Source organism: Suncus etruscus, chromosome 8 (assembly GCF_024139225.1).
Source record: "Suncus etruscus isolate mSunEtr1 chromosome 8, mSunEtr1.pri.cur, whole genome shotgun sequence".
In the NCBI taxonomy this organism is placed as follows: domain Eukaryota; kingdom Metazoa; phylum Chordata; class Mammalia; order Eulipotyphla; family Soricidae; genus Suncus; species Suncus etruscus.
Genome location: NC_064855.1, coordinates 35716686 through 35743312, shown reverse-complemented (window position 1 = coordinate 35743312; position 26627 = coordinate 35716686). Strand labels below are relative to the sequence as shown.

Sequence of the window (26627 nt, the reverse complement as noted above, 5' to 3'; positions counted from 1 at the left end):
AATGGGGCACATATGTCGCACCTTTCTATAATTTCTCTAGCTTGCCTCCAGGAAATCTGGTAATTTACATGTAAGCGGCGAGCATTTGTGTGTAAAGCCGTATGTTCTTCTGTAGGTGACTTGAATATAGGCATTGCCAACAAATCTGCAGTTTTATTTCCTTGAGCCATTGGCCCTGGAAGACCTGAGTGGGCTCTAATATGCGTGATGAAGATGGGTTCAGTTCGTTTTTGAATAAGCTGTTGTAATGTTTGTAGTAAATTCTGTATAATTGGGCTATGAGCATTGAGAGAGGCCGTGGCTATCACAGGACATAAATTTACCACATACAAAGAATCAGAGACAACATTCATGGCGTCAGATACATTTTCTAATAGGTAAATTAACGTTGCTAATTCAACTTTCTGTGCTGACTTATACTTGGTATCTATAGTTATATTCATGTTTTCTCCAGTTATCCCACCCCTACCCCCGCTGGACCCATCTATGTAAAAAACCTTCGCATTGGGGATAGGAGAGTCTCGAACGATAGAAGAAATAACAAACTGAGTCTTTTTCAAAAAGTCCCATGTCTTTCCTGGTGGATAATGAGAGGAAATTTCTCCTGTGAAATCTGAAAGGGCCCTTTGTAAAGATTCATTAAGAGGCAATATTGACTCAATTTCCTTTTTTGGTATTGGCAATACTAATATATCAGGGTCAAATCCTAGTAAAGATATAGATCTGAGTCTTGCTTTGATAATGAGTTCTGAAATTAAATCCAAATAAGATATCACAGACCGAGGCTGTTTGTTATGTAAATATACCCATTCCAGCGGACCTGCCTGTTGCATCAATGCCCCCATAGGGGTTTCTTTTGTAGGGAAAATTAATAAAGAAACCTTCTCTCCCGGGATGAATCTTGAGAGAAATGATTGTTGCAACCTGTTCAAGAAGAAGTCCAATTCATTTTTGGCCTCTATAGTTAAATTTCTCGGGCTGTCTAGGGCAGAATCACCCTCCAATGTTTTAAACAAATTAGACAGTTCTGCATTTGGGATTCCTAGCGCAGGCCAGAGCCAATTCACGTCACCTAAAAGTCTCTGAAAATCATTAAGTGTTTTGAGGTTTTCTTTTTTGATGGAGATTTTTTGTGGACGTATAGACGTTCGGTCCAAAATAAAACCCAAGTATTGATATGGTGGCATAGTCTGTATCTTTTCTAAAGCTATTTTCAGTCCTGCTGTTTGCAAACAGTCAATAACAAAAGAATATACGTCCTGTAGATCTGTTTCATTGTTCATTGTGATAAGAATATCATCAGTATAATGAAAGATCATGGCTTGAGGAAATCTTTCTGGAGCAGGGCTCAAAATCTTATCTACAAAAAATTGACACATTGTTGGGGAATTCAGCATGCCCTGGGGGAGGACAGTCCATTGGAACCTCCGGCAGGGATGGGTATTGTTTATAGAAGGAACTGAGAATGCAAACCGGTGTTTATCATCCGGGTGAATAGGAATATGGTAAAAACAGTCTTTCAAGTCAATTATGACTAGTGGCCATTCCTTTGGGATAACTACAGGTGATGGTAAACCTGTTTGCAATTTTCCCATGGGTACCATAGATATGTTTACTGCTCTCAGATCCATCAACAGTCTCCATTTTTCGGACTTCTTTTGTATGGTAAATATAGGCGAATTCCATTGAGAAAATGAAGGCTCAATATGCCCTAATTTTAGCTGTTCTTCCACTAATTCTGTTAGCACCTTTAATCTATCAATTTTAAGGGGCCACTGACCTATCCAAATTGGTTCATCAGATTTCCATTTTATTTTTATCGGTGCTGGGTTCTTTCTGTCAGTGGCCCCTACCAAAAATTCTGAATTTTCATTTCAGGAGAAGTTCCAGACTCTTCTGGAGCTAATGGGATGTGGAATTCAGCTTTCCACTGCTTATGTAGGTCGCGACCCCACAGAGAAGGTGAGAATGGGCCCACATGAGGTCTAATTATGGCCTTTTGATTTTCTGGGCCATGAACTACCATAGTCCTTTTACTTAACAGACAGGAACTTAAACCTCCCACTCCTTCTAGCGAGTATGGAATTTCTTGTAAAGGCCAATTTTCTGGCCATTCCTTATCAGAAATTACTGTGATTTGAGCCCCGGTGTCTATCATTCCATTAAAGGGTCGCCCCTGAAAGTGAAGTTTAATCATCGGATTTTCCTCTTTAAATTTAGTAACCAGAGCGATAATTGGGTTATGGGTGGCCCCTGGATCTGTGCTTCCAAAACCTCCAATTCGTGTCTTATCTGAAGTCCCAAATTTGACATACGGCACTATTACTATCTGGGCAATTGCCTCCCCCTTTTTGAATGTCCAAGTATCCGGTACCGTAATTACTACAACAATTTCTCCCTTTGAATCTGAGTCAATGACACCTGTGGTTACTGATATACCCTTTACATTGAGGGAACTTCTGCCCAGAATCAACCCCATTGTATCTGGGGGTGGCGGGCCTACAATGCCAGTTTTTAGCATGAAGGGGCATGCTCCTGGGTAAATTGTAATGTCCTCTGGGCAAGTTATGTCGAGCCCAGCGCTCCCCGCAGTCGCATGAATTAATTCGCTAATTGTGAGCAATCTTGGGCTGGGCTCGGAAGAAGTATGGTTTGTGGACTTTGCCCCTGATTTGCACGGGCCTGGGGACTGGCCCGGTAGGCGTTTCCCTGCATTGGAAATGTGTGTCCCTGAGGAGCTTGATTTAACAAAAGACGACAATTTCTTCTGATATGGCCCTGTTTTCCACAATGGTAACAGAAGAATTGCCTCCTGGGTGTGGTGTTAAAACCATTCCCTGTGTTATTATTAGGGAGATTTCCAGATCTGCAATCTTTTGCCCAGTGGCGACCTCTCTTGCATTTTGGGCAGAGACCAGGCTTTGGGGCAGCGCTTTTTCCCCGGGGGTAGAAAGACTTTGTTCCCTTGCTTACTGCAAAAGTTTGCACTGGATCCAGGTTTGCTGAAGAATCATAAACATTTCTGCAGGCATATAAAAAATCATTTAAGTCAGCCTTGTCCTGCAAAGGGGCCAATATCAATTTGCAGGCTGAATTCGCATTATGATAAGCCAAACTTTTTTCTAAATATTTTCTAACCTGCTTATCTTTGACTTGTATTTTCAAAGCATCTTTGAGTTTAGCTACAAAGTCGATATATGGCTCATGGGGACCTTGGGTAATTCTTAAAAAGGTTCCTGCACCTGTGCTGTTCATATCAAGTTTTTCCCATGCGGATACTGCAATATCTTTAATTATGTTTAAGATTTCCTTAGGTAAAGCAGCTTGTGCCTGAATATCTGCATATTGATTTTCTGCCATTAATAATTCATACGATAGAGTGACCCCTGCCACTCGTTTTTTTGTTCCATCCGGGCTATATAATTTGGATTTCACACCCTCCGCATAGAACATCTCCCATTCCATTCGCTGTTTAGATGGCAAGCATATTTCAGCTATTTTTGAAATTCATGCAGTGTCCAAAGTGATTTTCGACACCAAAGTCTTAGCGTCTCCAGACAGTATGAAGAGGTTGGCCCAAATTCCTTACATGTTTTCTTAAACCGTTCCATGTCTTCTATTTCAAGGGGTTCGTAAATGGTTCTATATACTGTTTGTAACGGAACTGAGGCCGGATTAGCAGAAGTACTTTGCACCGGGCTCTGAGCCCTGACATGTGGAGCACTAGCCTGTGATTCGTCATCTGAGCCAGCACTATTTTGTGATTCCATTCTGTGTACAGAATCCGGACTCACTTGTGGACTTAGCACCGGGGGTTGGTCATCAGTGTTAATATTTTGATTTGGGTCCTGAGTTTCTAAATTATGTTTCCGAGTAGATTTTTTGTTGGGAAAAATGCCTATATTTTTGATGGTGGTGCTAGATTCATCAGCCTGCACTTTGGCCTGGAGTTTCATTGGATAGATCTCCTTATTTTCCAGGCTGGTCTTAGCCTCACTTTTCCCACACTTTTTCCTTCCGAAATACCAGCCAATACCTATGCACGCCATAACAATATTAGCAACCACAGAGATTCCACAAACTATGGCTAATGGAGCCAACACAGGCGAGGCAAATATTTGAGTATCAATTGTCATTTGAACTATAGACCACAACCATCCAAAAGCAATGAATTTACCTATCATCCAGCCTATTTGTTTTAAATAGTATGGAAATATCCACTTGACAAACGCCAAACCAAAGAATTTGTAACAAGGTGGCACAATCAACACGGCTGACCATAGAAGCCATCCAAGGATCTCCAGAGGCAATTTCCAATAAAACGTTTCACTTACAGTTATTGAGGGTCCAGGTCCACCTGTTCCCGGCGCCATTTGCAAGATATCTTCGCCGTTATCTTGGCTGGGTATTTGTGAATCCAAGAACAGTCCCCAGAATGAGAAATTACTTCCCATCCCCTTGTCCCCTTTCGGGGGAAGACCTTGGTAATATTTATCCGCAGCAAGTAATAATCCACACAGACAAGAACGATAGGGTTTTAAAGATCGGGCAAGGAGAGCCAGAGAATCCTCCTGCAGCCAGCAGCTTTTCACAGAAGGACCCCTCACTCCTGTCCCTCAAGCTATTTATTGCCAACTCCACAGCGCCCCACCTGGAAGGGTTAGGTGGGGCAAAAGTCACAGAACAATCCTAAGGAAACACTTTTATATACAATTCCAAGAATCATCTTATGGAAACTTTTTCATATGCTACAAATAACCACTTAATTATTTCATATATAATGTATGATATGTGTAAAAATCTGTCAAATCTGTTAATTAGCCTAGTCACCTCCCTAGTACTCCATTACTAACAAATTTTCCATTTTAAAAAGTTTCGTTCTGTGCAGAAGAGATATCTCAGTGATTGAAGTGACTGGGATTAATCCCCATTACCAGGAGGTAGGAGCAATAGCAAAGTGGGCAAAGCAATTGCCTTACATGCAGCTGATCCAGGTCTGATCTATAGCACCCTATAGGGTCCTCTGAACCTTCCAGGAATGATCCATGAGCACAGAGCCAAGAGTCAAGCAATGAACATTAATAGAAAAAAATTTTTTCTATGTGTAGTCCAAAGCACTGTAGGGTGTAGGCTTAGCGCACCAGAATGTGATCTGGGACATCCTTGAGAACTTGCAGGGTGGTCTGGGTAGTCTCCAGTGGAGTTAAACTCACAGAGCCTAACAGTGCCAACATCCAGTCTTTTCCCTTGATAGAGCCCATGTCCTATTTCTCCTCTTTTTTTTTTTTTTTGGTTTTTGGGTCACATCTGGCGGTGCTTAGGGGTTACTCCTGGCTGTCTGCTCAGAAATAGCTCCTGGCAGGCACAGGGGACCATATGGGACACTGGGATTCGAACCAACCACCTTTGGTCCTGGATCAGCTGCTTGCAAGGCAAATGCTGCTGTGCTATCTCTCCAGGCCCTTATTTCTCTTTTAAACAAAGTATACATCCTGTTATTCCTTTAAACAGAGTACGAATCTTCTTTTTATTATTTAAGATACAAATATATAAAGATACTCATGACATTTTTTTTTTTTTGATTTTTGGGCCACACCCGGTAATGCTCAGGGGTTACTCCTGGCTATGTGCTCAGAAGTTGCTCCTGGCTTGGGGGACCATATGGGACACCAGGGGATCGAACCGCGGTCCGTCCAAGGCTAGCGCAGGCAAGGCAGGCACCTTACCTTTAGCGCCACCGCCCGGCCCCGACATTTTTTTAAAGTGGATAAAATATTCATTTGAAGAAGTAAACAGTCATAAATAGCTAAAGGAATCCTTAGGAAAAAGAAGACGAGAGGCATCACTTTCCCCAACTTTAAATTTTACTACAAAGAGTAGTCATTGAAACAGCATGCTATTAGAATAGACAGACATTCAGATCAATGGAATAGACTTAAGTATTCAGAGAATGACCTCACACATACAATCAATTACTTTGATAAAGGGGCAAGAAACACAGGTTGGAAGAAGGAAAGCCTCTTCAACAATTGGTGTTGGGACAACTGGTCAACCAATACATAAAAGTGAACTCAGACCTCTCTTTAACACTATGATCAAAGGTCAAATCTAAATGGATTAAAGACCTTGCTATCAGAACTGAAATAATAAGGCATGTAGAAGAAAATGTAGGCAAAACACTGTGACAATCAGACTAAAGGCATCTTCAAGAAGGGAATTTCACTGTCCAAGCAAGCAAAAGAAAAGATACTCAAACAAAACTAAATTAAATTGAGATGCTATGATACAAAGGCTACCTATAGAATGGAAGAAACTATTCACCCAGTACCCATCTGTTAAGGGGCTAAAAATGCTACTTATCACTAATCATCAGGAAGATGCAAATCAAAACAACAATGAGGTATTGTCACACCACATCAGAAAGAACAAGAACAACTACTGTTGGCATGAAGAAGGGAGAAAGGAACTCTCATCACTGCTGATGGGAATGCCATCTAGTACAACCTTTCTTGAAAACAATATATATTTTCCTAAAGAAACTGAAAATTAAGCTCCCATATGATCCAGCAATACCATGCCTAGGGATAGACTCTAGGAACAACAACAACAACAAAAATCACAGTACAAAAATGTGCTCCACACCCCTGTGCCCATTGCAGCACTATTTACAATAGCCAGAATCTGGAAACAACCCAGGTGCCTGACAACAGATCAGTGGCTAAAGAAACAATGGTACATTTATCTATACAATGGAAAACTATGGCAGGTGTTAAGAAAAATAAAGTCATAAAATTTGCTTACATGAGATTATTATGCATATATTATAAATCAGAGTGAGGGTAAATATAGAATAATCTCATTCATCTTATATCTGTGGTTAGATGTAAGAAAAATAAAATAATATCCAGAGACAATAGACAGACGGGCTTAGAGGACCAGCTTATGATATGAACCCTGCCACAAAAAGTGATGAGTGCAATTAGACAACTAGTGAAGGACAGTGTACATTCTATGAGAGAAAACCAACTAAGAACAATTCTGTAATAATTCTGTTAAATAAAGAAATTAAAATAAGTTGAATGCAATATGGTTAATGTGGCAACATGGATGGAGTTAACTGCATGTTATTTTCAGGTACTAAATCTGCTGTTAAAAAAGGCAAGAGGTTGGGAGGATGGTGGTGAGAAACTTAGCAAAATCTACCTTAGCTTTGTGCTGGGCTCACTCATCAATGGTTTAAAACTACAGACAAAATATATTTCTGAGTGGTACAGAGAGAAAGCACAAGAGGGAGGACATTTGCCTTGCAAGAGGCTGACCTGAGTTAAATTCCCAGTATTTCCCAGTAAATTCCATAATGCTCCCCAAGCCCACCAAGAGTGATTCCTGAAGCACAGGGCCAGGAGTAGCCCCAAGTACCATCATTGAGTGAACCCTCAATGAACCCTCAAATAAAATAAAAAGAAAATAATTTCCTTGGAGATCTGAGAAACCCCATAATGATTCAAGGGCAAAAGCCTGAGTAAAGGAAAAGGAGAAGAGCATGAGAAGGGTACCCTGACATAGGGCTGTGCAGTCAGACAGTGAGTGAAGGCTCAGAATTTCAGGATCTGTTCTAAACATTCACAGACAGGGAACCAGAAAGAGAAAAGGCAAGACAGCAAGGCTCCAGAACATTCTGGGACTCAGGGTCAAGAGCAGTGAATAGGAGCAGGAGAGGCCCTGAACTTCTGATTAGAAGACCAATGCCCCAGGCCCAGAGTTCACAATGCTCCACATCTAACCCAGACTCTGAGCCCAGGGGACTTTTCTCATACTCACCTGCAAATACACCTCTCTGCAGTCTTCCCAAGGCTCCTCCTTCTAACCAGGAGATCAGAGCAGGCTTCACCTGGCAATACCCTGCCAGAGAAGGACACAAATCCTGGGTTAGAGACAAGGAAGAAGATAGCAGCCCATACATGAGTCTGAATCCCTAATGAAAGTGGCCAAATCACAGAAAATATGAAGAAAAAGAATCTCTGCTCCCCATATGCATGTTGGTTACTGAACAGATGAGAACAGGTTGAAATGAAAGAGTCTAATTGAGTGGGCTGGGAGTATGGGGAGCAATAGGACAGCACTGGCCTTGCACATGGCTGGCCTGCATCTGACCATGGCATCCTCTGTAGTTCTCTGAGCCTTTCAGGAAGTGAGCACTGAGTGAAGAGACAGGAATAAAACCAAGGACTACCAAAGCCCAATGGTATATTAAAAAGAGGCTAGGGCCAGAGCAATAGTACACTGGTAGGGCATATGCTTTACAAATGCCCAACCTGGGATGGACCTGGGTTCAATCTCTGGCATCCCAAACGGTCCCCCGAACCTACCAGGAGTGATTTCTGAGGGCAGAAACAGGAGTAACCCCTAAGTGTTACAGGGTATGGCCCAGAAACAAAAAATATAAGAAGCTGGAGGATACTGGTCCTGATCTTCCTGCTCTCCTGCTCCCCATTTCAGGTCTGTGTCTGGGTGGAGACAGGGACTCTCTGGTGTTAAGTCCAGGAGAATGATGCGCCATTCAAAGACACCAAGACCACAGTCTCATGCAAAAGCAGGGGGTTTATTTTCTTACAAGCATATGCAGGGGCTGTGCTAGAATCCAGCATAAGCCAGAAACTGCCAGCCCCGAGCCATGAGCTTACTAGCTGTATATAGTATTTCAAACAATAGAAAGGTACAATAGATTGATTTGCTTCAGGAAGTACAAGACATCTGGCATTTGCTCAATCACATTTTTGCAAGGTGCAGGTGCAAGCTTACAGGGTTAACATGACCAGGTTAGAACCATGTCAGAACAGAAAGAAAGTTGAACTGTAACTGGGTCTACAAGTTCCGACAATTGTGAAGGGAGGTAGGTGATCAGGGCAGTCAGGGAACTCAGGGGAAATTTTTCCTTTACAAACCAACATTATTATTTATTTTTTAAACCAACATTATTATTATTATTATTATTATTTTTTTTTTGGTTTTTGGGTCACACCCGGCAGTGCTCAGGGGTTATTCCTGGCTCCACACTCAGAAATTGCTCCTGGCAGGCACGGGGGACCATATGGGGCGCCGGGATTCGAACCGATGACCTCCTGCATGAAAGGCAAACGCCTTACCTCCATGCTATCTCTCCGGCCCCAACCAACATTATTATTAATGGATAAAAACCGAAAACATTTTCACTAGGGTCAGGCACTAGGCAAGGTTGCAGGTTGAATGCACTTTTTTTTTTTTTTTTTGGTTTTTGGGCCACACCCGGCGGTGCTCAGGGGTTACTCCTGGCTGTCTGCTCAGAAATAGCTCCTGGCAGGCACGGGGGACCATATGGGACACCGGGATTCGAACCAACCACCTTTGGTCCTGGATCGGCTGCTTGCAAGGCAAACGCCTTCGGGACCTCGAATGCACTTTTATTCAGCACAGCATCAGAAGTCCTAGCAGTAGCAATCTGACAAAAGAAGGAAATCAAAGGATTCCAAATAGAAAAAGAGGAAGTCAAATTATCTCTATTTCCAGATGACATGATGATATACAGCAGAAGACCCTAAGAGTCCACACAAAATCTCCTAGAAACAACAAACCAATATAGTGAAGTGGCCAGCTACAAAGTCAATATCCAAAAGACAGTGCATTACTTTATACAAATAACGACTCAGAAGAGAAAGAGATAGTCTCTATCCCATTTTGTATCCAAAACTGTAAAATGACACCCAGCTATTAAACCAAAACAAAGGCATTTCCCCATCTTCCTCTTTCCATAAATCTATTTTGGTATTTTGTTTGTTTGTTTGTTTTTGGGTCTCACCCAGCAACGCTCAGGGGTTCCTCCTGGCTCTGTGCTCAGAAATTGCTCCTGGCGGGGGCCGGAGAAATAGCATGGAGGCAGGGCGTTTGCCTTGAATGCTGAAGGTCCGTGGTTCGAATCCCGGCATCCCATATGGTCCCCCGAGCCTGCCAGGAGCGATTTCTGAGCGTAGAGTCAGGAGTAACCCCTGAGTGCTGCCGGGTGTGACCCCAAAACAAAAACAAACAAACAAACAAACAAACAAAAAAGAAATTGCTCCTGGCAGACAAGAGGAACCATGGGATGCCGGGATTTGAACCACTGTCCTTCTGCATGTAAGGCAAACGCTTTATCTCCATGCTATCTCCCCGCCCTCCCTTTTTTTGTTTTGTTTTTGGGCTATTTTGGTATGTAATGCCCACCTACATTATTCTCAATCTTCCCCCTCCTGGTGTATTAGAAATTGGTTTAATAAAAGAAAGAGGATTTCTAGATTTTGGCTCTGGCAGAGACCACCAGGGAGGGGCCACCGATTCCATTACTCTCTCCTGGCTTATTATTCCTTCGCTGCTACCCTGCTTCTTCAGGCCTGTCTGCCTGGGGCTTAGAAATACGTAGGATAATCTCACAACTCATGGGTTTTATTTTACAATCACTTATCACTAGGGAAATCCAAATCAAGACAGCGATGATTTGTCATCTTACCCTAGTAAGGATGGTACATAAAAATACTTGGAACAATCTCTGCTGGCAAGGATGTGGTGAGAAAGAAACTCATCCACTCCTGGTGGAAATGCTGCCTGGTCCAACCCCTATGGAAAATAGTATAAATGGTTCTCAGTAAACTCAAAATTGAGTTGCCGTATACCCCAGCAATCTTTCTTTTGGTATCTAACTACAGAACAGAAAGACATTCATACAAAAGGATGTATACACATTGCTATTCACTGCAACACTCAGTACAATAGCTACAAACTAGATATCCAACAACAGATGAGTGGATCATGAAGATGTGGTACACATATACAATGGAATTCTACAGAGCTGTAAGGAATGATGCCATCATGCAATCAGCAGCAACATGGATGGAAAGAGAAGATAGAATGTTAAGTGAAGTAAACCAAAAGGATAAATACAGAATGATATCATTTATAGTGGAATTTAGAATCAATGCATGAAGAAACACAATGTTCTAAATGGTAGTTGTCTCAAACACCATTGGCTCCAGAATATAGTGAGTAGAAGGAAACAAACTGTGTGGAAGAAGAGAAACAGAGAAGCCTATATTCTCTTTTATACATCAAAGAGACCTGCCACAACGAATACAGTTGTTTAGATTGGGCAGGTGTTCAATTAACTGCTCTTTATAGAGGTCTATAATAATGTTCTAATACTTTTACCCACAGAAACAGGTGCAGAATGCATTTGGAAGCCATGGACTCACGCTACAGTGCTCACTATAAGAATGTTTTAGAGGGGCTGGGCGGTGGCGCTAGAGGTAAGGTGCTTGCCTTGCCTGTGCTAGCCTTGGACGGACCGGGTTCGATCCCCCGGCGTCCCATATGGTCCCCCAAGCCAGGAGCAACTTCTGAACGCATAGCCAGGAGTAACCCCTGAGCGTTACCGGGTGTGGCCCCAAAACAAAACAAAAAAAATGTTTTAGTGTCTTAATTTTAATGTCTATAACAACTCCTTAATCTTTTTGTTCTTAGTGGTTCTTGGAGATATAAGTTGGCCGCCAGATTTTCATATTACAATACATTATATTAGACTTCAAAAGAAGTGCTCATTATAATGTCTTGACAAATATTCTAATCTACTCATTTCCAATTTGATTATGTCTAGTATGACCTAATGTTTATATCTACATATACCACTGGACTAGGCAACTGCATGCCATAGACACTTGATATATGTTCTTTCTTTATGTTTTTGCAATTTATTTTCAATTCAAGCTAGCTTACTATTACATCATAATGCCCATGTTTTCAGTTTGCTTTCAGGAAAGGAACCTGGATCTCAAGACCCATTTCTTCAGGTGTAGACTCCTTTTTTTAAAATCACTCCTATCTTCAACCCCAGGTGAATGAATCTGAATCAGGGTCGCGCAAGAAATAATCCAGACCAGGCTGAGGATGAAACAAGTGTAGGGTGGCAGTCTTCTACTTCATTTCTCCACTAATCTGCCTGCCAGAACTGCTGTTTTTATTGAGTTCAGAGACCACTTCTGGGTGGGGCAGTAAGGTCAGTTAGCTCAAGCTATACTGAGCCAGTACCACCCAGGGTTTTTTGTTTTGTTTTGTTTTGGGCCACACCCGGTGGTGCTCAGAGGTTACTCCTGGCTGTCTGCTCAGAAATAGCTCCTGGCAGGCACGGGGGACCATATGGGACACCGGGATTCGAACCAACCACTTTTGGTCCTGGATCGGCTGCTTGCAAGGCAAACGCCACTGTGCTATCCCTTCGGGTCTGCTAGATATTTTTAAAGTGCTCTGTCCTGTTCCACCTGGTTCAGTTTTTCAACCGCAACCTTTGGATTTATTTTCATAGTGTGATAAAAATAAAGTATTTTTTAAAATTTTATTTGTGTATCAGTCTGTCTGTTGACCACCTGTAGGTCTAATGTCTATCTGTATTGTACATAATGTCAATGCTGTATATAGTCCTTCCCCTGTTATATATAACCTTTCCCTTTTCCCCTCCCCTCCTTATCACTTTAAAAATCCTTTTCTAGGGGCCAGAGAGATAGCATTTGCCTTGCATGCAGCCTACCCAAGATGGATGGTGGTTTGATTCCTGGAATCCTCCATGCCTGCCAGGAGCAATTTCTGAGTGCAGAGGGTAGGAGAAATCCCCAAGTGCCAACGGGTATGACTGGCACACATTACACACACACACACACATAAAATAAAAAAGAACTTTTTTTTTTTTTATTGTTTTTTGTTTTTTTTTTTGGGCCACACCCGGCGGTGCTCAGGGGTCACTCCTGGCTGTGTGCTCAGAAATAGCTCCTGGCCAGCACGGGGGACCATATGGGACACCGGGATTCGAACCAACCACCTTTGGTCCTGGATCGGCTGCTTGCAAGGCAAACACCGCTGTGCTATCTCTCCGGACCCCAAAAAGAACTTTTCTAATGTCTGTCTGTATTGTACATAATGTCAATGCTGTATATATATATATATATATATATATATATATATATATATATATGTGTGTGTGTGTGTGTGTGTGTGTGTGTGTGTGTGTGTGTGTGTATTTGCTCTCTCACCCCATTCTCTCATTTCTCCCTATATAACCTTTCTTACCCTCAGTTCTTAACTCCTTAGGAACAGACCCCTCCCTCCCCATTCTAACCTGTTGCCAACTGACTCTTGAAGAGAAAGCACAGCCTCCCACCCCACCTTGCCTCAGCCCAGGAAGAAGCTGTCACCACCACTGCTGCTAATTTGCTCTCAGCGGCCCCTTTTCTCCCACCTCCCTTTGCTGTGGATTGTTGCTTGTTACTGGATTTGGATTTTGAGAGATCTTCAGCTTGATCCCTGACTGCTGTAAGCAGTTTTTCTGACTCCACAAGATTATGTTGCAGGCTGAAGCTATGCTCCAGATTTTATTCCCCACCCCCACAAGACTGTCAAAAGAATTAAAGGGCATATGTATATTTTCTTTGTATATTTATTTAGATGTATATCCTTAATTGGTATAATTCTTGTAGTTTTCTCCATCCCTTTTTTGGATTTGTTTAATAGAAAATCCTAATAGGTAAGTTTTTCTTGGGTTGTGAGTTCATGTTAGAACCAGGTTACAGGGATCAGCTTGTTATTTTTACCCCATATGCACCAGTTGTATCATGCGGCACTATTCCTTTTTGCATAGGCACAATAAAATGGGGAAACCTTAGGTGGAGAAAGAAGTTTTTATGTAAGTTAGATAGGAATATTCATCCTGAACATTTGTCATTGTGACTTGACTTAGGCTTCAGTCACTCAGACATCAATCACCCCCGAACCTTAGATTCCATCCTTGGAACTGATATGGTTTTCTGCAGTAGCACATGGAGTTAAACTTCTACCGGGGAAGGTCCTAATGTTGCCCTGGCACCAACTTGCTCCAGGATGAATTCATGTGACACCCTGATGACTTGGAAACATCAACAACTTGCTATCAGAGCAGGTTTCCTGTGTTGCCACCTAAAGGTGAGATGAAACCAGGAGACACTCCTGTGTCACCCTGACTTCAATAAAGGATCTATTCAAAACCAAGATCTTTAGTTACAGAAGCCTGACTATGACAACCAAGACTGAAAATGTTTCCTGAGATCATGAAGGCAGACTTTGTGGTTAGACAACTAAGTATGCCCAGAGGCTGTAGTTGGTTGTATGGCAGGATGCTCTGTTTATAGACCAAAGGTTTTTCCTTTCTATTTTCCTCAACTTTTGCTGCACCTATGCAACAAAAGAACTGCCATCCAATTTTTTTTTTTTTTTTTTGGTTTTTGAGCCACACCCGTTTGATGCTCAGGGGTTACTCCTGGCTATGCGCTCAGAAATCGCCCCTGGCTTGGGGGGACTATATGGGACGTCGGGGGATCAAACCGTGGTCCTTCCATGGCTAGCACTTGCAAGGCAGATACCTTACCTCTAGTGCCACCTTCCCGGCCCCTGCCATCCAATTTTTAAAAAAATCTTTTAGATAGGGATTTCCACCTTTTTCATGGAACTTTGGGCCAAGAATTACTTTGTCCTATTTCATATTTCTGCATTTTCCTATAAAATTAAGAAGTGGGTGGAATAAAGAAAAGCTGAGGGCAAGAGCCAGGTGAACTCAGGTGCATTTGTGGAAATAAAAGAATGACAACACTAAATATCCAAACCAAAGTTAACAACAATAGAATCAAGAGAGGAGGGAGGTTGACAATGGTGGTGGAACAGGCCCTGACTCATTGTCTAAAAACCAAATATGAAGAACTTTATAAATCACAATGGTTTTAATAAAGTAAAATAAAAAAAAAAAGAGAGGTTGGAGTGATATTACAGTACGTATGGTATGTGCCATGCAGAGAACTGAAAATGTTTCGATCCCCAGAACCATATAGCTTTCAACAAGCCCCACCAGGAGATATTCCTGGGTCCAGACTGGAGCATAAGCCTGCGGAGTCCAAATACAAAAATAAACAAAAAAGTAAAACTCTCCCTGGCCAGGGACAGGATACAATGAATTTGGGAACATGCTCTGCATGCAGGAACATCAGATTTCATCTCTGACAACAAAATATCCCAAGAAGCATTGGGGAGGTGGATCTTTTGAAATCATGAAAACAAATTAAGTCACTTATAAATTCTGTAGTCAGTCTCATGAGGATTGAACCAATAGTAGAGGGGATGCACATGACTACAAATAAGGCCAACCCAGGATACTAGCTAATGATCCCAGACCTCACCCCAGGATTCCGAGGATTCCTGAAATCCATCAGGAGTAATCCTTGAAGTCAGAGTCCAGAATAAGTTCTGAGCACATACCGATGTAGGTAAGATCCCTTGATTCATGAAATCACATCACTTTCAGCCAAACCTGCAGTGAACAGGACCGACTCCTGGCTCTGTGCTCAGGAATGACACCAGATACCCCAAACCCCTGACACAATGTATGATTTCTCTGGCTGATAAAAATATATTTAAAAATACAACGTTGCGCTTTTAAGAAAAATAAAAGACATTATTGTAATAATGTCCAGAGACAAATGAGATGAGGGCTGGAAGGATCGGCTCATGATATGAAGCTCACCACAAAGAGGGGTGAGTGCAGTTAGAGAAATAACTACACTGATAACTATCATAACAATGTCAATGAGAGAAGTAGAAAGCCTGTCTCAAATACAGGTGGGGGTGGGAGGAGGAGGTAGATGGGGGGCATTGGTGATGGGAATGTTGCACTAGTGAAGGGGAGTGTTCTTTATATGACTGAAACCCAATCACAATCATGTCTGTAATCAAGGTGCTTAAATAAATATATTATAAAACAATATAAAGTTGTGCTCATCTAAGAAATAAAGGCAGGGGCTGGAGGGGTCAGAACAATGGGGAGGGGCTTGTTTCTGGGGCTCAAAAGAATCACATCCCTGGTTGAACCCAGACTCCTGCCTGATCCCGACACCACCCTACTCCAGGATGTAGCTTATGCAGTGGCCCCAGGGCAGCTCTCACCTACTGCCCACAGGTGCTCATAGGTCTCCAGCATCACATCTCTGTAGAGCTTCCTCTGAGAGGCGTCCAGACATAGCCACTCCTCCGGGGAGAAGCTCACGGTCACATCAGGGAAGGTCACCATGTCCTGAGCACACAAAAGAGAGGGTCAGGGCCAAGGCCTGAGAAGTGGACAGGGCCCCCACAGGGTCCTAGCAGAACTCAGGGCCTCCCCCTCTGTCCTCACGAGCACACAGCCTCCACATCCCTCTCTCCATGGGCACCTAGAGGGGAAGGTCCCCAGTCATCATGTTAGAAAGCCATCAGCCAATGTGATATGAGGACAGTATTCTAGATGGTTCTTGGAGGTGTACTTTCTTTTTTTTGTTTGTTTGTTTGTTTTTGGGCCATACCCGGCGTTGCTCAGGGGTTACTCCTGGCTGTCTGCTCAGAAATAGCTCCTGGCAGGCACAGGGGACCATATGGGACACTGGGATTCGAACCAACCACCTTAGGTCCTGGATGGGCTGCTTGCAAGGCAAACGCCGCTGTGCTATCTCTCCGGGCCCAGGAGGTGTACTTTCTTTGCACAGAGATCACCCCAGGCCAATCCCTGTACTGGATTCACTGTATACTGGTGGGAGAAATGCCTGACAACAGAGCCAGAAAGCGATAAAAATATCAGCTCTTGGTATGATCCAAAATGTTAAAAACAAACTAGCCCCTCCTTCCCATAGAGCCCATCTATGCCCAGGATACAAGTGGCAAGAAGAAATGCAGGGTCCAGTGAATGAATCAAATCTGTGCTTTGGGTTATCAGCACTCCCAAACATATCCCTCTAGTGCAGGTGAAAGGACCTGACTTCAGCAACTATGGCTTCCAGAAAGATCCTCTGTTCCTGTTTCCCAATTAGAACCACAAGCCATGGGACGGCAGACAAGGAGGCTTTGGAAGTGCAAGTGGTTTACTGAGGAGAAATGTGGCTGCAGGAAGGTGAGACTCTGAAGAGTGAAGGACAAAAAAGCTGAACTGCATGTCCTGGGACTGAAGCAACAGTGCCAGGAGGGGACAGACAGGGCCAACATGGGGTCAATCCCAGGCAAAGGCTAGTGTCCCCTGATGTCGCTTAGAGTGAACCCTCTGTGTAGTCAAGGAAAATCCCTGAGCACCAACAATGTGGCACAAAGTTCAATACAAAACAAGCAGACACAGCATAGCACAAAGCACCCATAACTAAAACCAAACAAAAACCAGAGAAAAACACACATGCTATAAAGGACCTTGCCGCGTTCTTCAGGCAAGGTTGAAAAATTTTCACCAGGAGCCCTGAGTTAGGAACCCCAGGCAGAGTTCACCATACCTGAATGGATGGTCCTGAGTGAATACAGGAAGGAGACTTGTGCATGAGCATCGACCTGGCATCTGGGAGCAGTAGCAAAGTACAAAAGAACTTTGTGCTGGACCAACAAGACAATTTGGTGGATGCTTGCCTCGGACCGGGCTGTCACAGACTGACTGGCTGAATCCCTGACACTCCATATGATTCCCCAGCCCAGGAGATATGATTCCACAGTGCAGAGTCAGGAAAATTCCCCTTTCAGCTGTGGTGCCATAAACTGGAAATCAATCAAAAACCTTGTCCCCACGTGAGGTAGAAATGATGCTTCATGGCAGAATACTGGGATCAAGGTCTCCTTCCTCACCAACATTCAGATCCATATTACCAGCACAACCCTGGAACCTAGCATCCAATAGGGTCTTAGATCTGCCAGGATTGACCCAAGAACACTGAGTCAGGAGGAAGGCCTGAGCACCACCTGGTGTGAACCCCAAAACAAACAGAAGACAACAAACAAGGATAGCAGTGGCCTCAAACTAGAGACCAGTGTCCTTGCCAGGAGTGCCAGCAGCCACACTCCATCTCCAGATTCCTTCCTAAAACATCTCTGGGCCCCACAAGTCCTGCGGGGGCTTCACACTCCTGTCCCCCTACCCTGTCCTCTTCTGAGCCCACAATAGCCCCTTACCTGAGGACAGGACTTCAGACCCTGTAACCCCATCTTCACCAGAGCGGCAGCAAGGCCCATTGCAGAAAGTCCTGGAGAAAGATCAAATCCCAGAGCAACAAAGATGAGCACAACCTCTGCCCAAATGCATCCTATTGGATCTTTCTTGATTCTAACCAGATCTGGGCATCTGAATATTTTTCCCAGCAACTACTCTTTTGTGAGGGGACATGTGGAAAGCGCCCACACAGCGTGTTGTCTAGCAAAATTATCCCAAAATCCACATTGTTTACTAAGGACCATGATGTGACCTGTGTCTGCACTTGGAGCTGTAGACTAAAATAGTCTTTTTACAATCAGTGGATCTTTGTGGGGAGGGGAGGGCTTTTTTTTGCCTGCAGGCAACTGATCCAAGTAGTACACTTGTTTTTGTTTGTTTGTTTTTGGGTCACACCTGGCAGGGGTTACTCAGGGGTTACTCCTGGTTCTATGCTCAGAAATCGCTCCTGGCAGGCTCAGGGGACCATTTGGGATGCCGGGATTCGAACCACCGACCTTCTGCATGCAAGGCAAACGCCTTACCTCCATGCTATCTCTCCAGCTCCAAGTAGTACACTTGTACACTTCGGGATGTACCTATGCGCCCCTGAGCCAGGCTGGTTGTGGCTCAATACTCCCTTGCAAAAATAACTACTTTGCATAAAACTCCCTCTCTTCAAAAACAAAACAAAACAAAAAAATCCCAAAAGTCTCATCCCAAAAGAGTGGGGTCACCAGGACACAGAGCGATGGAGAGTGGTAAGAGTGGTAAGGCTCTGCAACTTACAGAAGAAATATTCCTTCTCTGGGGAAACAATCGCAAGCCAGGACCTCAAATAATAAAAGTAGAGCGTAAAGCCACTTGCCTTGCACGGGGTTCCCCTGACCCGCTGGGAGTGAACCCAGAACGCTCTATAACCCTGAGCTCTCCATGGTGGCCCCTGGACATTAACTGCAGAAAAAAAAACCCAATATTCCCGGGGCTGGAGCAAGAGCCCCCAGAGGAGAGGCACAAGCCTGCAGCCTCCCCAGGGCGCCCCCGCAGCTCACCTGGCGGAGACCCTGCATCTCCTGGGCGCTCAGGTCGCTTCTTGACGGAGGGCGGAGAGAAATCGTCCCTCCAGAGGCCTCTGCGCACACGGGGACCCCTTCCCCCAGAACCCCCCCCCCCCCGAAAATTTCGCTCCGGATAAAGAAGGCAGCAACAGTAGCTTTCCGATCAGGATCTGGCGCCTGAAGTGGGGGGCGGGGGGAAATGTCTGATTGCTTGACGTCATTGACGTGACGTCAAACGACTTCCTGTCGGAGTCTTAAAGGGCCAGGTTTTAGCTAGTTATCAGACACTTCTTGGCCTGGAAGGTGAGTTTTATTTCTGGACTTGAATCAGGTGATTTAAATCTATTTCTTCTTTCTCCTTCTCCTTCTCCTTCTCCTTCTCCTTCTCCTTCTCCTTCTCCTTCTCCTCCTCCTCCTCCTCCTCCTCCTCCTCCTCCTCCTTCTCCTCCTCCTCCTCCTCCTCCTCCTCCTCCTCCTCCTCCTCCTCTTCTTCTTCTTCTTCTTCTTCTTCTTCTTCTTCTTCTTCTTCTTCTTCTTCTGCTTCTTCTTCTTCTTTCTTCTTCTTCTTCTTCTTCTTCTTCTTCTTCTTCTTCTTCTTCTTCTTCTTCTTCTTCTTTCTTCTTCTTCTTCTTCTTCTTCTTCTTCTTCTTCTTCTTCTTCTTCTTCTTCTCCTCCTCCTCCTCCTCCTCCTCCTCTTCTTTTTTCTTCCTCTTCCTCCTTTTCTTCCTCCTCCTCCTCCTCTTCTTCTTCTTCTTTTAAATCTATTTCTTCTTTTCTTCTTCTTCTTCTTCTTTTAAATCTATTTCTTCTTTTCTTCTTCTTCTTTTCTTCTTCTTCTTCTTCTTCTTCTTCTTCTTCTTCTTCTTCTTCTTCTTCTTCTTCTTCTTCTTCTTCTTCTTCTTCTTCTTCTTCTTCTTCTTCTTCTTCTTCGTTTTTGGGCCACACCCAGCGGTGCTCAGGGGTTACTCCTGGCTGTCTGCTCAGAAATAGCTCCTGGTAGGGGGAACCATATGGGACACCTGGATTCGAACCAAGCACCTTTGGTCCTGGATCGGCTGCTTGCAAGGCAAACGCCGCTGTGCTATCTCTCCGGGCCCTTAAATCTATTTCTATGCAGAAGCCGAAGCTTCAGTTTCAAAGAAACATAAAACACTCTTCATTTTTGGACTTGTAGAACTCAATGTGAAGTCAATGAGCTCATGCCAGATGGATTCCCCAAACAGAACTAAAAGAAAACGCCAACATTTGCCATTTAACATACTTTACTAGGGCCTGAGAGATAGGACATAGGGAAGGCTAATGTATTGCAGGCGGCCAGTCGGATTCAATCCCAGGCATCCCATATGGTCCTTGAGGCAGCCGAGAGTAATTCCTGAGTGCAGAGCAGGAGGAATTCTTGAACATTGCCATGTGTGACCCTGAAAACAAAAAAGTTTTTACAAAGGTCCCACTATAGTATATTCTCTGAAACATCAATGAATTTATTTTTCTTTTTAAATTTTTTATATACTGATGGGTACCACCAGGTGGTGCTCTTTTTTCTCTTACTTTGTGCTTGCTAATCATACTGGGTAAGCACTATTTATAACAGCCATAATCTGGAAACAACCCAATTGCCCAAGATCAGATGAGTAGAAAAATAATTTTTTACATATATGTACTGGAATACCATGTAGCTGTTAGAATAAAATGAAATCATAAATTTGCTTATACTTGGAAGGATATGGAGAGTATTATGTGAGTAAAATGAGGCAGAGAGAGAGGGAGAGAGAAATAGACATAGAAGGATCTTACTCATTTGTGGATATAATGGAAAAGATAGTATGGCAAGAATATCCAGAGACAATAGAAAGGAAGATCAAGAGAACCAGTCATGGTAGAAGCTTGCCACAAATTGTGTAGCAGTACAGTTAGGTTACACAAGGGACCACTCTGGCAGTGACAATGATAGTTGAAACTTATCACTCTGGACAAGAATTATATGCTAAAAAGAAATAAAATGATATGCATAGTTCCCCTTCATTAACGAGAGTGCAAAACAATGTCACAAAAGGAAAAATGGAAGAGAGAGGAGGGAGGGAGGAAGGGAGAGGGAGGGAGTAAAGGAAGGAGGGAGGGAAGGAATGAAGGAAGAGAAGAAGAAAGATAAGTAAAATGTCTGATCAGGTAGACAGAGGAAAGGGCAGGAGGAAAACTGGGCATATCAGCAGTGAGGAATGGACACAGCTAAAGGGGGTTTACATTGTATGACTGAAACTCAATTATGAACAACTTTGTCAGCAAGGTATTTCAATAAAGTAGTATTTGATTAATAAAAACATAATATTAAAATGTAGGTATATTAAGGGTAAAAAAACGTAGGGCCAGATGAAGTCAGAGTGATAGCACAGCCAGTAGAACATTTGAAAATGCCCATGGCTAGGGCTGGAGAGATAGCATGGAGGTAAAGCGTTTGCCTTGCATTCAAAAGGTCGGTGATTCGAATCCCGGCATCCCATATAGTCCCCCGAGCCTTCCAGGAGTGATTTCTGAGCGTATAGCCAGGAGTAACCCCTGAGCGCGGCCGGGTGTGTCCCTGCCCCCCCCCCAAAAAAAAGAAAATGCACGTGGCTGCCTGGGATGGCATTTTGGATCCCCAGCAACCCATAGTATATCTAAAACACTCAAAGCACACACCCTGCTTTCCCCCAAACAGAAACTTTGTCCTAGCTTCTTCTTTCTTTCACCCACCCCTTTTGAAGATCCACCTAGGCTTACTTAAGCATTGGATAAAACTCATCCTTTAACAACATCAGCCCTCCCCCCACCAGGTGAATAGAGTTTGAATAAAAAAGATTACAGGGGGAGGTTAGTGGGCATTCAGTCCATAACGCTGGAAGCTCCCTACCCCACCGCAGGCATTTTTTCTTTATGAATGTCTTGTGCTTGTCTGTTTTTTTTTTTTGGGGGGGGGCACCCAAAACTGATGAGTACCACCAGGTGGTGCTCTTTTTTCTCTTACTTTGTGCTTGCTAATCATACTGGGTAAGCACTATTTATAACAGTCATACTCTGGAAACAACCCAATTGCCCAAGATCAGATGAGTAGAAAAGTAATTTTTTACATATATGTACTGGAATACCATGTAGCTGTTAGAATAAAATGAAGTCAACAAAACCAAGGAGTGGAACTAGTCCATTTGCCAGTGCAACAGGGAACACAATAGAGACCCCTCCTGTTTTCTATGTCTGGTGCTGGAGTTCCTTGACTAGGAGGAGTGTGTGGTTACTGAGCAGAGTGGAGCAATATACTCCACTGGCTCTTTGTCTTGGATCCTGCCCCTCACCTGGGCACTGCCAAAGTGGTTTCTGGGTCCCAAAGCTGCTACTATGGCTGCTTGTTCCTGGGAGGCAGGTTTAGCAGCTCTGGATCCCTTCCTCAGATCCTACCCCTCACCTCTCATCAGAAGGTGAGTTATTAATTTTTCTTCTAAAGCTACCTTCAAGATCCATATGTATTCTTCGACAAATGCAAAAAAAAAATACATTAAAATTGTCATCATGTTCTTGGTTCTTTTTAAGGGGGGGTTAGGGGCACACCTAGCTGCATTCAGCAGTTTTCCAGGTTCTGTACTCATAAATGACTCCTAGTAGGCTCAGAGCGGACCAAATGGGATGCTGAGGATTGAACAGCTCAAACAGTGCAAGGGGAAAGGTTCCATCTAGTCCTAGGTTCACTAAATGTTCAAGTATCCTTGAGAGTTTTGTTGTTATGACTGTTTTAATTATGGCTAAGTTAATTGTCCAACCACAGACACAAACTAGAAATCTTCCTAGAAGTACAGACACCGGTCTGAATCAGACACCACTGGTGCAAAAAGCAGTGTTTGGACACCACTCCAGAAAGATTCTGGAGTGAGGTCTCATATGATCCTCCCTGCATGCCCAGTTTTCAGCATCCAAGATGAGTTTTCCTTAGCTGACTTTACCTATTCTGAGTCTTCTAGGCAGTCAATCTTTGCAATTAACCTACTTAGTTGGAGTATGCCAGAGGGTACAGTTCCAGAGGTTGTGATGAGTCCAAGTTGATATCATTTTTGATACAGGTAACAACTCATCTATATAGCCTCTGTGAAGGGCCAAATTACAAACTGGCTGAAACAATGTCAAGAACATGGTGAATCTGGAAGTTAATAACTAGAGTCAAATACAAACTTTTTGAATTACCATTTAATATATTTTAATCTTGCAGCAATTCTTATCAGAGGTTCCTAGAAGTCTCTCATGAGCTGATGTCTTCCCATTTTAGCTTGCAAAAACTATGTTCTTTACTTTTTTCAGTGAAAGAAATGTGATTTATAAAATGAAAAATATATTTTTACTTATTTGTTTATTTATGTTTTTGGGCCACACATGGCAGTGCTCAGGGATTACTCCTGGCTCTGTGCTCAGAAATCACTTCTGGCAGACTCTTGGGGGACCATGTGGGATGCTGAGAATTGAACCAGGGTCCATCCTTGGTCAGCCACGTGCAAGGCAAATACCCTACCACTGTGCTATCGTTCTGGCCCCTGAAAGATATATTTTTATGTTTAATGCATATAAAGTTTATGCATTTAGCACTTCAACACCAACATCACTATTAGTGTCAGCCCCCATTACCAATGTTTACATAATCTATTGTCCCCAGTTGTTAACTCTGGATGAGGCCAACTGAAGTGAAGAAAAGTGAACACTCACACAGGGAGAGGGAAGGGATGTACAGGACACCAAGAGCTTCCAGCTGTCTCAGAATTCCACCAAAGGACAATGAGAACTACAAAGTTTTGCTCAGAACACACTGCAGGGCATAATTGGCCCTAAGAGGTGTAAATTCAATAGTAAAAAGAGCGCATAGGATCACGGATAATAAAGACGAGTTCCAGTGCAGGTGCAGGGCAGAAGCAGCTTCCTGCTGGGATTAGGAATTTTCTGTCATGACTTCAGTTGGCTAAAGGTCTGTATTTAGAATAGATTAAATTTAGACTGGTGGCTAGAATCTCTATTTTTCTTTTTCAGTCAGACATGAAGGTATAACATTGTATCCTGGGAATTAAATGGCACCAAGGAATTGAAATATTTCATAAAACAGAGAACTATAGGAGGACTATTCTTTTCCCGGATATTGGAAATTTGAAAAATATAAGAACACTTGAGATCACTATTTAGATTATACAAGCCGATTTCTGTCCCTCCCCGTCTGACCAGCTCACCTCCCACCCTGAACATATATCATGTGGACCCAACTTAGACTTCACGTGATTGGACAGCGACTGTCCAACACAGAACCCCAGATCCCAGACTTGGAACCGACATAGGTTCCAGCAACATCACCAGGAACCAGACTCCCAGGGAAACTCTGAATGCTGTCCAGATACCAACTTGCACCAGTTTTAACATGACATCCTGACATGAGGAAAAGACAACTTGAGCTAAGAGAGGGCTGCCCGAGACATGTCATCCTTTGCCCTAAGCAAAAACCAAAATCGCTATTTACAGAAGACTGACTTTGACAAACATGGACTGGACAGAACCTATCAAGGGAACAACGAGGAAGTTCCTAAACTAAGCCTCAGCCTAGGATTCATACAAAAACCAAGATCTCTAATCTCAGAGGTCTGACTTTGACAACTGTGACTGAGCAGAACTTTTGAAATCATGCTGAAAGACTATAGCCTAGGTTCTGTCCTAGGATCTGAGCAAAAACCAAGTCCACTAATTATAGAAGACTGATTACAACAACAGTGATGGAATCCTAGAACCATAAAGAAAATATCTAGCCTTCACCCTATGACCTATGCAAATAACAAGATATTCAGCTACAGAGGTGGGATGTCATCACCCACATCTGAGCGGAAAGTTTTCTGGCACCATAAAAAGACCTTGGGGTGTGTATGGCGCCTTTAGTTGTTCCCATGGAAGTACGCTTCAAGGTAAGAGAAACCCTGTATCTCTTAGGCCAAGGGAATTTCCATTCTAATTTCCCCAATATTTACCGTGTCTATGCAAACACAACAAAACCAAAAAAAAAAAAAAACAACAAAAATAACCCATTACCCCTCCCCCTTTTTTTTTGGTTTTTGGGTCACACCTGGCAGTGCTCCGGGGTTACTCCTGGATCTACACTCAGAAATTGCTCCTGGCAGGCTCGGGGGACCATATGGGATGCCGGGATTCGAACCACCAATCTTCTGCATGCAAGGCAAACGCCTTACCTCCATGCTATCTCTCCAGCCTCCAGCCCCCCCCCCCCAATAATCCTTTTTCAAGAAGTTGCTGGTCTGTTTTTTGTTTGTTTTGTTTTGTTTTGGGGTCACACCCGGCAGCGCTCAAGGGTTACTCCTGGCTCTATGCGCAGAAATCGATCCTGGAAGGCTCAGAGGATCATATGGGATGCTGGGATTCGAACCACTGTCCTTCTGCATACAAGGCATACACCTTACCTCCATGCTATCCCTCCGTCCCCCCCCCCCCCGGTTTTGTTTCTTTTTGTTTGTTTTCTTTGTAGCTGATGGTTTTGGTTTTTGATTTATTATTTTTTTTAATTCTTTTTGTACTTTTGTTGTTATTCCCTTATTGGTTTCTTTGTCTTGTCTTGTTTTGTTTTGTTACATTTTTCTTCTTTTTTCCTTTTCTTTTTCCAAATGGATAGTTACAACACCTAGATGGATTCCTCCCATATCTTTTCTTACATCTTCAATAGAGCCACATTACTGGAATCACCTTGATCAGCCTCATAATTGGAGGGAGAAAAATGGATGGTACCAAGACCAGACAGTTTTATGTTCAGTTAGTGGAATTAAAAAATGATCAGACTTGAATACCAAATCCAAAGTCAACGACAACAGAATCGATACCCAATCTACAACAAGTTGTACAAGGGGGGAACAGTTGCACTAGCATTACAGGGGGGGGGTAAAGGAGGGAGAAGTGGGATGTATGCTGGGAATAGGGGTGAAGGGAGGACAAAACTGGTGGAAATACCAGTGGACAAACACCAGTGGAAATGACACTGGTGGACAACACTGGTGGAAATGCCCCTCATTCATTAGCACTACGTGTCTTAAATATTAGTGTGAAAGATTTGTAATTCACTTTGACCACAATAAAAATTAAAAAAATAGTTTACACAAGCCTAAGTGGGGTTCTCCTACATAAACCTAGTGATAAGTAGGATACCCCTATGAAAAATGTTTAAGGTGGCTCTTTGAAGCAAACAAACACAGCTTGGGTGATTCCAGAACTGGATATTTTTTGTTTATTCCCAAAATTTGGATTTTATCCAGATGTCTGTACAATGAACTGCCTCTTTATCACATTATGGCATATTTATCTGAACTAAAGGACCTCCCTCCAATACTCAAGGAGTCGTGGATGCTCTTCTCATAACTCATAACAAAACTATGTTTTGTACTACCTCTGTATCCTTAAAATAACCAATGACACTCCAAGTGCATAGAAGAGTGGAAGAAATTGTTCATTGCTTTAAAGCTGATGCTGTTAATTTTCAG

At 43.2% G+C, this 26627-nt stretch overlaps 1 protein-coding gene across 1 annotated transcript in view; it reads right to left on the bottom strand.

The window, feature by feature from the left end:
* The window catches only part of LOC126015903 (histone-lysine N-methyltransferase PRDM9-like), a 31664-nt gene extending 13580 nt beyond the window's left edge, over positions 1 to 18084 (bottom strand). Inside the window, exons 1-3 of the mRNA XM_049778447.1 lie at positions 18025 to 18084; positions 16018 to 16144; positions 7822 to 7902 (exon numbers count right to left, since the gene is read on the bottom strand). Of these exons, the coding sequence (XP_049634404.1) occupies positions 7822 to 7902; positions 16018 to 16144; positions 18025 to 18084 (268 nt within the window). The remainder of the gene's footprint in view (positions 1 to 7821; positions 7903 to 16017; positions 16145 to 18024) is intronic.
* Positions 18085 to 26627: the final 8543 nt, after the last annotated feature.